This window comes from Vanacampus margaritifer, chromosome 10, assembly GCF_051991255.1.
Source record: "Vanacampus margaritifer isolate UIUO_Vmar chromosome 10, RoL_Vmar_1.0, whole genome shotgun sequence".
Taxonomy (NCBI): Eukaryota; Metazoa; Chordata; class Actinopteri; order Syngnathiformes; family Syngnathidae; genus Vanacampus; species Vanacampus margaritifer.
In genome coordinates this window covers 17,767,709-17,780,001 of record NC_135441.1, presented here as the reverse complement: position 1 = coordinate 17,780,001, position 12,293 = coordinate 17,767,709, and the positions used below count along the sequence as shown (strand labels likewise).

At 37.2% G+C, this 12,293-nt stretch overlaps 1 protein-coding gene across 2 annotated transcripts in view; it reads left to right on the top strand.

Annotated features, from left to right (window-relative positions):
• Positions 1–12,293, top strand: part of tnmd (tenomodulin) — a 60,937-nt gene that overhangs the window by 6,190 nt on the left and 42,454 nt on the right. The window contains exon 3 of one of the 2 annotated variants that reach the window (XM_077578092.1): positions 7,250–7,255. The exons of the other annotated variant lie outside the window; for it this stretch is intronic. Within the exon in view, the coding sequence (XP_077434218.1) occupies positions 7,250–7,255 (6 nt within the window). The remainder of the gene's footprint in view (positions 1–7,249; positions 7,256–12,293) is intronic. 2 annotated transcript variants of the gene reach the window in all.

Genomic DNA, 12,293 nt, shown 5'->3' with positions numbered 1-12,293 from the left:
TTTTTTTTTTTTTTTTTTTTTTTTTTAAAGGAGAGCAATGAAGATGTCAAATCGAATGAACAATACTGAGCTCTCCTGGAAAGAAAAAGAAAAAAAAAAAGGAAAAGAAGTCTCCAAACGCAGTGTAGAGGTATCCTGGCAGAATCGAGCACACGTAAACCGGTAGACAATATTGTTTTGGAAGTTTACGGTTTTGGTGCGCAATATACGGAACTTCACACAGTCGATGTAACTCGGCAAGTCAAATCTTTATTATGGTCCCTTTAAGATCCATGATTTAACTGAAATAGTAGTCAAGTCTAATTCCACCATTTTCTTTGATTCAAATTGACTATAAGCTTTTTTTTTTTTTTAAATGTATTTTCCATGTGACATTTTCGTTGAGTTGAATCTGCTATTTTAAAGACATTAATCAGTTTAAAAGAAATTTTCCAGTTCATTCAAAATTGAGTTTCCATCCATTCCACTAAATTCCTGAAGGATTCCTGACTATGCAGCTAGCCTATTTTATTTACATAAGTGCTCAAAGTCACAAATAATATACAAAAAATATACCACGTTGATGTAATATATGTATGTTAATTTTATTTTCATTTCTTTTGACCGTGTGATCAGAATATGATCTGCCTACTTTTGCATGAGACAAAAGAGAGCATAAATTGTTTCAAAGAGCTGATGTCAGGACGCTCTCAGCAAAAATGTCTTCACAATGAGCCAAACGGCAGCTTTAGTGTGTCTAACCCAGGGCCAAATGTCTTTTTTGTTGAAAAAAATACAAACCAGAATATCCTTCAACTAGCCAAGCAAAGGATGGGATGAAACCCATCGATCGGCTCAAAGGTAGTCCACAAGAGCGTTAGATAATAATAATAATAATAATAATAATAATAATAATGATAATAATAATAATAATAATAATAATAATAATAATAATAATAATAATAATAATAATAATAAACATTGTAAAGTGCAAGTGTAACCGAGACACAGAATCCCATTAAAATGGGCCAGACAGTAGAAAAGCAGACTGAAAGTAGATAACAGCGTAACACAAAAGCACAGAATGGAAAGTTCTGTAAGGTCCAAAAAGTCCATGATATGGACAGAATTATTGTGTGTTGCAGCCAGGAAAATTTTAGTTACTGCCAAGTGACATGAAGACTTTTTGTGTTATTGTTACTGTATTTGTTTGACTCTTTGAAAGGATAATGGAAAATAGTTAGATAATGTAGTTTGCAAGGGAGTGCAGAGTGGTATTGATTGATGATAACCCTAACCCTGATAAAAAATAAAGTATTATAAAAAAAAAATAGCAGGTTGATTAACAATGCTGTAGTTGGATACAATGGTTCTGAAACAAAACACGTATTATGAAAAAAATATTCATCATTTTCTTTAGGTCTTTTCCTCATTAGGATTACAAGTGAGTTGGAGTTTGGAAAAACAAGGAATCGCTCTCACATTCACACCTACAGTTAATGCATTGCAGACATAAACGTAATAAATAACAAATCGTAAACATTACGAAGAAACAATGTTTTTTCATACTTAGTTTTCAAACAAATTGGTAATGTGGCCCGAATGCCAAAAAAATGGGTTTAGTTTTCACTAGCGTAAAATACCTCGTGGCATTATGGGAAGGTATGCTAACTTTGTAGCATTTAGCCTACAAGTACGCTCGAACGTATTTGCAAGTATGTTCAAACGTATTTGCGAGTATGTTTGAACATATTTAAATGCGCTCGAACGTATTTGCGAGTACGTAGTCGCAGGTAAGTTTGAAAGTACTCGCCAGCCAAAAATGTTAACTCCACTTTGGCAGCTCTACGCTTCCGTATACGGTCTCTCACAAAAGTGAGTACGCCACCCACATTTCTGCAAATAAATTTAACACCTGCTCCCAATGCACACCTGAGATCTTGTAACAATAACGAGTCACATGACACTCGAGAGGGAAGATATCTAAATATTGACACATATTGGCATTTTACTTAGGGGTGTACTCACTTTTGTTGCCAGGGTTTCATTAATGACTGTATTTGGAGCTATTTTGATGGAAAAATACATTTGCACTAATACACAGGCTACTTTTCAATAAGTTTCATTGTGCCAAAATGTAATTTATTCACATGAAAAGATATAGTTAAATATCTGCAGAAACTGCACTTTTGTGAGATACTGTATGGACCAATTAGAGTCTCCAATATTCGACTCGATTTGTGCACTAGTCTGTTGAGGCAAGTCCGCTTTAAAAAAAAAATAATTCTGTGCAATTATGACTTCATTAGTTCAAGACTTATACTCATTCAATGAATCAAGGGTTTGTCACAAAAAATCAATAAGTGGATCAATAATGTTAATATTACGTAATGTAATTTGCCACACGGGAGCTCCAGATCACAACATTAGCAGCAGCTCACAAAGATGACTCGTCGTTATGTATCCTCAGCATTGTATGTCGAAACCCAAGCTGGTAATTTGCTCGGTGCGTTGTATCGCAATATGACAGAACAACCACCTGGGATCTTTTTTTTAATTACCTGCAAACATATGTTGTTACACAAGCTTTGGGAAAATTCCGCCATCTTCCCTGTGCCGGTGTGCGTTGCTGTGTACGCATGTCAGGCTTCTGCGTTGCATCAGTGTGCATTCTCTTTTGGCTTACGGCAAATTTTCTGTTTGCTATGTGCTCATTATTGTTCTGGGCCGCAAGTCTCGCTGGGGGATTTCGCCTCCTTGTAAATTCATCCTCTCTTATTACTGGTTTACATCAGCACCCTTTGAAAATGGAGACAGGGAAAAAATGAGAATTGAGTGAGAATTTTTGTCTTCAAAAATCTATCTGGATGAATGGAAAATCAAATTAGACCACGAGTCAATGCCAGGTTAATGCCACATGACAGATTTTTTATTTTTTTTAATGACATATATATCCCAACTATAGCAAATCTCCTCTTTCTTCAACTCTACGTGGCTGCTCTTGGTCAATTCTGTCATGGTAACACACTGAAATGTATATTATTGTTATTTGATAATTTTCTGTTTTGTTCATTCAATGAAGACCCTAAATTTGTGTGAACGTGAGCACAAATGGTTGTTTTTCAACATGTGCCGTGCGGTTGAGTGGCAAACGGTCCAGGGTGTACTCTGCCTCTCTCCCAATGTCTGCTGTTAATTTTTCCTCCAGCACACCTGCAACCGTAATGAGGACAATAAAAAAAAAAGGGAATGGATGAGCTGACTGTTGTGCTTTATTTATTTCTGACTACTAGAAGCCAAGCGACCGCACCCAAAATTGGTTGCAAAAAGGTGGATTCCCTTTTAAAATCCTCAATCCCGCTCAAAATGGCCAAATGCTATAAACTCACTTGTGTTAAAATAGTCCACATTAAAGCACTTCATGGTGCTGGATAGGTTCTTATCGTTTTCATTTCAGGTGGTGTAAATAAGTAAAAAAATATATATATATATATATATTATAAATAATAAATTTGTTAAGCACGTAATGTGTGAGGCCAAGCATCACAAATCAACATTTTCATATCGGCTGTGATAAATCCTGTGCTATTTTTAATTCATGAACCACTTTGAAGGGGATTATCTGCAGACGGACAGCCCGGCGGGGAGTAATTGCGGACCTGTAGATGAACCTTGAATGGCTCACAGGTGCTGCTGGGTTGTATGACCCAAAAAAATAAAAAAATAAACGAATGTGAGGCAACCGCACCATTATTCAAATGAGAATTACGTTACTCATCCTGTCCCTGATGGCCTCGCTGTCGAGATCACCTGGTGTAATGAGCATACAGGTATATGGTCTCTCTAGACTTGGACATCCTAAAACTGTTTTGTTTATAAACTGCGTCTCTTTCAGACCCCCTTAGTGTCCGGATGTCAACATGTAACCGGTGCTGAGGGACGTTATTACAAGTGATTCTGTCCGTGTCTGTTTGTTTACTCACTGTGAAGGAATTCATTCACATTCATGAGGGGTCCCGTGGAATTGACGTGTTCTCTCAGGACACTTCAGTTTCTTTAAGCAAACCCAAAAATGTATGTTAGGTTGATTGAAAACTCTCATCGCTAATTCACTTTTAATACAATGTCAATGGGATATTTTGCGAACAATATCATGAGAGCGCAAATAACGAAAGAAAGACATCAAGTTCGATGCATAACATTTTGTAACTGATGAAACAAAACCAAAGTTGTTAGATTAAGTTGAGGGTTCAGTTTGTGGCCAAAATTTGAAATTTAGTTATGTCCTTTGACCAAAAATTACAGAATTATATCACGTATTGCGCTAGTTGACATTCATAAATTTGTAAACACTCCCTTAGGTAAGCCACAAGTTTGCGTTCTAGGTTTCTCTAAATTATTTGCCTTGATATTTTTACATTAAATTCCGCTTAATGAAACGTCCTAATGGCAAAGACAGATAATGTACACCTTTATTGTAAATCGTCAATGAGAACCATCACATTTGTTATATGGCCGTCTTAGCATTAGCTAGTCTGAAGGATTAGCTGTGGAGAAAAAAAAACTTGACGTGCTAGAAAATAATTATTGCAATCAATTTTTGTTTTAATTTGCATAAAAATATATCTAAATTATTCAATTTTATTATCCTGATGTGGTGTGAGAGTGAGTTTTCTTCCAGGCTTTAGTCGTGACAAAATGAAGAGACAATTTGCGGACAAGCCATTTGGTAAAAACACAACTTAATAATATACAGTAAAAGCTTTTTTCATTGTTGTTGTTCATTGTTGACAGTAAATGGAGGACCATTAGATTCACATCACATTTCAAAAGTGCAGCACTGCACGAACATGAACGATAGACAGTCACAGTATTGATACCATGCTGACGTATTGATTATACTTGAAATCTGATGACGTAATCTGGCAGAGTATATTGACATCGCTATCAGTCCAGGGTCTAAATCTAGGAGAATAACTTCCAGGAACTGCATACAGAAAATTGATAAATAGGAGACAAGGGATCTTATTTAAACATCTGCTTGGTCAAGGCATTTTAAAGAGAACTACTCCTCAGTCTGCCATCTCGTCAGATTTAACACATAAAGCACGGTTGTTCATTAGCAGGCGACTGTCCACTAATATTTCACCCTGAACGCCACACTTCCTTTCCTTGACGATGCATTTAGCCTTTTACGCCAGGAAGTCAGGATGACTTGGAGAGAGCAAGCAGGGAAAAACAAAGCGAGTTTGTTTTAAATTGTTGCCAGTGGAGTGCCTGAGGTGGGAATGCTTGATTGTCGGTGGCTGCAACAGCAGAGCGTGACAGAACTGCAAAGCCCACCGTCAGGTATTTATTGTGCCACACAGCTGGGATGTGTTTCTTCCCACCCCCTGAAAGAGGCATTTACGTCTTAAAGATTATGCATCTTAATTAGCAGCCCTTCATTTTGCCGGCAGCTCAGATTGTAGCATGTGGTATGTTGGATGTGCGGCGCGGTAGATAAACACACACTGGGTTTTTCTCCCTCCTCATCGTAGCACTTCCACGGCCGAGCAAGACTCCACCGCTCTGTTGTACAATTTACAACGTGATTGAGCTTTCACATTCACTTTCACTCGCCCGGTAAGTCAGCGGCGCTTTCCTCTGCGGACACCACGCCAGCATATTCCAGAACAGGCTGCACACTGGAAATGCACCATTGAACATCTACTTCTCAGGGAATGTAATGCAGCAATGCAGACGTTTTATTTATTTTTTTTCATGTTGCTCTGAGTCCTAATGGATGATTAAATCTCTACCCTGAAAATAGGCCAATTAGTCACCTCACTCAATATGCGAGGAGAGAAGCGGCATCTAAATCATCACCGCAGGTCTCTGTCTGGTACTCAATCTGACACCTCATGAAAAATAACCACGGCTCATTAGCCTGTTAATGTGAGAAAAATTGTTGCAGCTCCAAAGACAAAAATTTTAATGACATGTATAAATATTACTTCTTAACCTACTAGGCTGAAAGAAAAAGTAAATCATACTTCTTTTTTTAAGAAAAGATCTTGGAACCAAAGAAACTACAAGGAATACGAAAAACGACTAAAAAAGTAATGAATAATAAAATCCAGAAAAACACCTGATTCCTAACACTGTAGTACTCACTAAAGACACTAAACAAATAACTATACTTTGCAGAAAATACACAGTGAAATGCATTGTGGGCAGGGCTGGACTGGCCATCTGGCATTCAGGACAGATGCCAGTTGGGCCGTTGTCTTTTTGGGGCCGATGCAGTGCGTTTTAGTTATTATTTTCCTCCATTTTACCACAAGAGACTGGCCCGCAATTTAGATCGTCTAGTGACAGTCTATTAATCCATTTTGGAAACAGACAGAAAACTGAACCAGCATCAGTCCAAATATCAGTAGCAGAACAATGTGTCAGACAGGTGTGGTCAGGAGTAGGGTCAGGCCGGTGGGCATAAGTCAAAATGCCAGGGCCGATGATTTTTTTGTGCCAATCCAGCCCTGATTGTGGGAGTATTCAATTTAACATTCACGACAGAGGGAGTGACATCAGCGTTTTCAGCACATTATTGAGACTCACGTGTCCATAAACAAACAAATAGAAGGAGAGAGATTCATATTTTCAAGATGTAAGCAAGTGCAGTCACTATTTTGAGTTTGTATTAGCTAAAAATATATATATATATGGAGGTTTGTTGCACAGTCAACAGTCTTATCTGTATAGCTACAAGAAAGAAAGAAAAAAAGGGTCGCAGGGCAGCATGCATTCAGAGTCACAGCAGATTGTGTGACTACAATAAGTTCCCAAATTGAATCATTATATTTATAAACAGTGTACATGACAAATGTTGAGTTTTGCCATTACTACATCAATAATTAAATATGTCAAATACATTTCATAAATTATTAAATATTGTATTTTTTTTACATAAAGTCTACATTTGATTTTCTTTTCAATAAAAAATAAGTAACCATTTTTTAAAGTAGTTTCATGAAAATAGTCTTTTTTTTTAATTAAAATAATAATGATGGATAAAAAAATAAATGTTGCCGTCTTTATTTTATTTTGAATAAAAACAGACCTTGTTCTTAAACATCGCAGTTAAAAACACTTTTCCCGGTGTCATTTTATTGTTAAGCAGGGTGGTTGATATCTGCTAAATGTAACTATTAAAGTAACTTCTATTACAAGTAACTGAGTTACTTTTTAAAGCAAGTAGTCAGTAAAGTAACAAAGTGAATTTTTCAAGATAACTGTGGACCGCTGAAAAATTCAGTCCGTGTTATTGGAGCAGATACAGTATCTTTTCAAAGCACGCTTTTGTCCCGCTTCAGAGGATTGGATGTTTACGATGCATAAAGAGAGAGAGGAAAATCCTATCACTTACATTTTTACAATAAGAGAAGAGTGTGAAAATGAGATGAAAATGAGAAATTCAAGCACCGTCCCTACAGATTTATGTAGATTTAGATTAGACACATTGAGCACAACATAAACTTGATGATTCCCAATGTGTCCTTAAAAAGTAATGAATACTGGACTTCACCTCACCAAATGGCGATAGATATGAATTCTAATGTTTGTGTGTAAATAAGCTTCTCTTTATTGCTGCACATGATCTCCAATGCTGATACTTCAATGCTAATGTTGCCACTGCCCTCAAATGGCCAAAGATGAGCTACTGCAGCTTTCAAATACAACCACAATAACTCTTCTGTTGTTCATTCTGTTGAATGCTAGACAATTAAGATGGCTGTTTCTTTTTTTATTCTCTTTTTTTTTTTTTTGTGAAAGGAGACGAAGCGCACAGTGCTCCTCCTCAGTTGCACCGGGGGTCTCTGACTCCTCTGAGCATGAAGCATCCTCTGGGCTTTTGTCTCTCGCTGAGATAATTTGGGGCTCATTAGCTGCCTGACAGGAACAAACAATAGCCTAGGTGAAATGTTGCAGGGTTTAATTAACAACAACATTGTAATAAAGTAGACATTAATATCAAGCACACACTGTCGAGCAGGATTAGGAGTTGAAACTTCCGTAGACTCTATGACTTTCTGCGTTTATACGTCTAAATTATCATCAGTTTAATCACCCGTTGCTATTGAACCTTTATTTCGATAGGTTAAAAGAGAATAGTCTGATATCTGTTCGGTAATTGTAACTCTTGGTCTGGACTTGGTGGTAAGTGAGACGAGTATCCTGACCATGTCTTTAAAAACACTATAGTCATCCCTGACCTTTCCCCAGGGTGTATTCAACAACCTTTCCCCTTAGTGACCCTCTTATCTTCAGTAACCTCCTGGAGTAAACTGTACTCCAGCAAATTGAATCTAGCGGCTGTAATTTATCCGTTGTACCCCGTAGTGGCTTCTATACATCTTGTGAAGCACTTTGATGCTTTCCCATTGGCAAGCGCAGGTACCATAAGGTGGCTTTCAAGCATGCTGAGTCGGTGATGTAAAAAAAACAAAAAAAAACAACTGTTGATCACTCATTGGTCGAGCAGGTCATCATCGCCGTATTATTTGATGATGCAAAGCTAGAAAATAAAAGCGCATGCTAATGTTAGCTCAGTCATTCCCAACCACTGCGCAACAAATGTCCGTGCAGAAACACGGAAGGGACCAAAACATTGGTTCCAAGTATCGCAAATAGGTTTTCATTTATTATTTTAATATAGTTTCGAGGCATACGTTTTTGCGTCGACCAATTTTTGTGGGCTACTGAGCTAGCCAAATTTTTTTCCCAGCCCTACTAGTACAGGGAGTCCTCAAATTACGGCGGAGTTTCATTTCTAGGCTGGCGATGTAACCTGAATTTCCACTTAAGTCGGATCTCCCCGTTAAAGTCGATACTTACATCAAAATACTTTGTACAATGATTTGAAAAAAACATATTTTGTGCAACCCGGAAGAGCCGGAATATTTCGTGTGTCCGTACGGACATTCATTGCTGACGGACGGCAGAGCGGAGCTAATTCAAACTTAAACACAGAAACGTGACGCGCCTGATGGCGAGCCGACCTGCTGATGGACGTCCGTTGCTGGACGTAACAGCAACACAACTTTAAATAACTTTAAAATGGCGAGATTACTGTGGGAAATTAACGAAAAAGAAGGTGGTGCGGATGAGGCACGGGCGCCGTAAAGTCGAAACGACGTAGGTAGCGTATGACGTAACTCGAAGACTCTCTGTAACCTGTAGTGCCTGACTGGCATAACAATTCAATCTTTCACTAGAAGCTACCATGAACATGTCAGTCCAACCTATTGCTATTCTTTAGGGATGTAACAAGAACCAGTTTGAACCGGTTGAAATACAACGAGATGCGTATCGAATCGTCTTTTGTGGAGAGATGCAAACCTCTACTATTCGTACAACAGAATAAGTCATGGTTTCCTGAAAAAGTAAAGTACATTTGTGAGTGCAATTGATCAAGATCATCATCAGGGATGTGATTTGACCAAAGTGAAATTATCTGAAAATTTAGCTGGCACCCAGCTAGGTCCAGGGCAGTGCCCTGGTGGGGGGACACGGGGGGCTAAGCCCCCCGGAGCTCATGGGTTTTCCGTGTTTTTAAGTACTTTTAATGCACTCACATGACAAAGAAATAGACAAAACAACAGCATAAATTTTCAATGTATATTGAACTATCCCATATAAAATGGCAGTTTTAGTCAACTCAAAATCAGTCACATTCAAAAACATTGGACTGCCTTTGCTTTTAAAAACTATCACTGAGAATATCATCATATCTAACTAATGTGATTACTAAGTTAACACATAAATAATGTTGAAGAGTTCAAATTTCATGAACAAATAATTGTATCATGACCAAATGAAAAGTAACTCATATTAGAGCATACCACAAATGTCTTTGTTATAGCAGAAGATGTTATCTGTCGGAGTCATGTGCATACACAATGAACTACTAAAAAAAAAAAAATTCGGATTTTTTTTTTTGGGGGGGAGATAAAAAAAAAAAGCGGAATTACGCGAATTAGCGGAAAAATCACATCCCTGCATCATTGTTTCAGTATCAATATAGTATTCAGTGATGTGTCATGAGGTTTTTCTAAAGTATAATATGCACGTTAGTGCAATAAAGATCGGGAAACACTTGCTTAAGATGTATCTGTTGCTTTGCCGTATTTCTGGACAATACTCCAAAATTGCAGTTATAAAAATAAACTCCACTTTTTTAAATTATTTTACTTTGTTCCTGTATAAATTATTATAAGATAGTGTTGTGTTGGTCAGAAAAGTTACATTAAATGAATGTAACCAGTAACAATACTGACAAGAGCTTCCATTTCAGGATGTCGCTCAACTTTAATAGTTTTATGTGACAATGAAAAGAAAAAAAACACTAAAAATCATAGATACACCAGCTCCAGTTCACCTCACCCGACAAGCATGAATGGGAGGGGGTCCCAATTGAAGGCAAGTCCGAGCTGCTGTGCTGTGAAGCCTTTACCGAATGTAACTTAATATCACAGACTGAATTAGAGTTCAAATCAAAATCTCAGTAGCGTGAAAGAAACACCATCGTGCAGAACATGTGAAGAGGCCAATGAGTGTTTGATAAAAGCAGCATTGCGGCATGTGTTAGCTTGAACTAGCGACTACACCGAGCAACATTTAATCACACGTTTGTGCGCCTTCTCTGGTCCATGAAATCACTTGTTCAATATTGCCGAGTGTTGTCCTCTGCCTTGGCCAAATCGTCAAGCGTGTGCATTCTCCGGATTAAAAGACTGAATTTGTAGTAATGTCTTGAGTATCCCATGTCTTTAAAAGTTGCAATTTAAATTTCCTCTAGTGTGCATCAAGCATTTAGCAAATTGCCAGTAAGTGTTCTTAGGTTCCCACACTTGAACTTAAATAGTCGTTAAAGAAAAAGGCTTGACGATTGCAGTCAATGAGGCGCACTAAATGTAAAGTAATCCGAAGCGACAAATATACAGGCTTTTTAGATGCATTTGTTTCAGCAGTGGCCATGATGCACTATATCAGGGGTTTGCAACCCGCGGCTCTAGAGCCACATGTGGCTCCCTGATGTGGCTCCCTGAGGATCTCTCCAAAAAAATAATAATAATAATAAAAAAAATGAAATTATTTTTTTCAATACATGTTTATCTTTATTTTTAGATAATATATTTTTAAATGAATTATTGATTGAGATTTAAAAAAATCATATATTTTGTCCAAATCTTTAAGTTATCAAAAAAAGACAAAAGATAGATGAAAAAGTTTTTTAAATTACCTAAAAATGTCCAAAAACAAAGAGGAAAAGCAGAAAATTACCATAAAAATGTCCATGAAATTGCCCAACAGTCAGAAAATGTATTTTTTATTTTTTTTTATTTTTTTTTTTTTATTTTTAAAAGGCAGAGAAGGAAAAGTAACCCCACCCCAAAAAACAAAAATTACTATAAAATGTCCATAACATTGCCCAAAAAAGTGAGAAAATGTGATTTAAGAAAAGGAAAGAAAATGTTCAAAAACAAGAAGGAATCATGAAAATTACCATAAAATTTCCACAAAATTGCCCCCCCAAAAAATGTCAGAAAATTGAGAGTAAAAAAGGCAGAAAACATGTCAAAGAATAGACAGAAAAGAAAGAGCAAGAAAATTGCCATATGTCCATAAAATTGTCAAAAATGTAAGAAATTTGGCAGAAAGGCAGAAAAGTCTAAAAATGTATGAAAAACAAAGTCTAAAAAATTACACACAATTTTATTTTATTTTTTTTAAGATTAAAGGTAGAAGGGAATGAATCTCAAAGTATTGGATACAGCATATGTTTCTGTTATGGTGCAGCTCAAATTAGCGCTGTCTTGGGCCCCTCAGTACATTAGACTAACACTAACACACTGTTTCCGTCATCACAATCTGAAAAATGTTTTGTGGCTCCAGACAGAATTTTTTTTGTCATTTATTTGGCCTAAACGGCTCTTTTGACTCTAAAGATTGCCGACACCTGGACTTTATCATGACAATTTGCTGTGTTTTTATAATTGTGAATAGGCCGATACATTCTTAATCTGTGAAATCCCAGGCCCTGATCGTTAAAGGCACAATGTAATGTGTTCCCCCAAAGCAAATTCCAAGCATTATTGAAATAAAAAAGGCCGCTGTGCTGACTTGCAGCCCACTCAGGGGCAATGGAAACAACACATTTTTCATCAGTGCTCCAGTGTCTCTGCATCCGACCATCACAGCCCCTTTTATTGTGCCTTCAAGGCAGATACACCATGTTTGAACAATTATGGGCCGATGGATGTGCTCGCAAT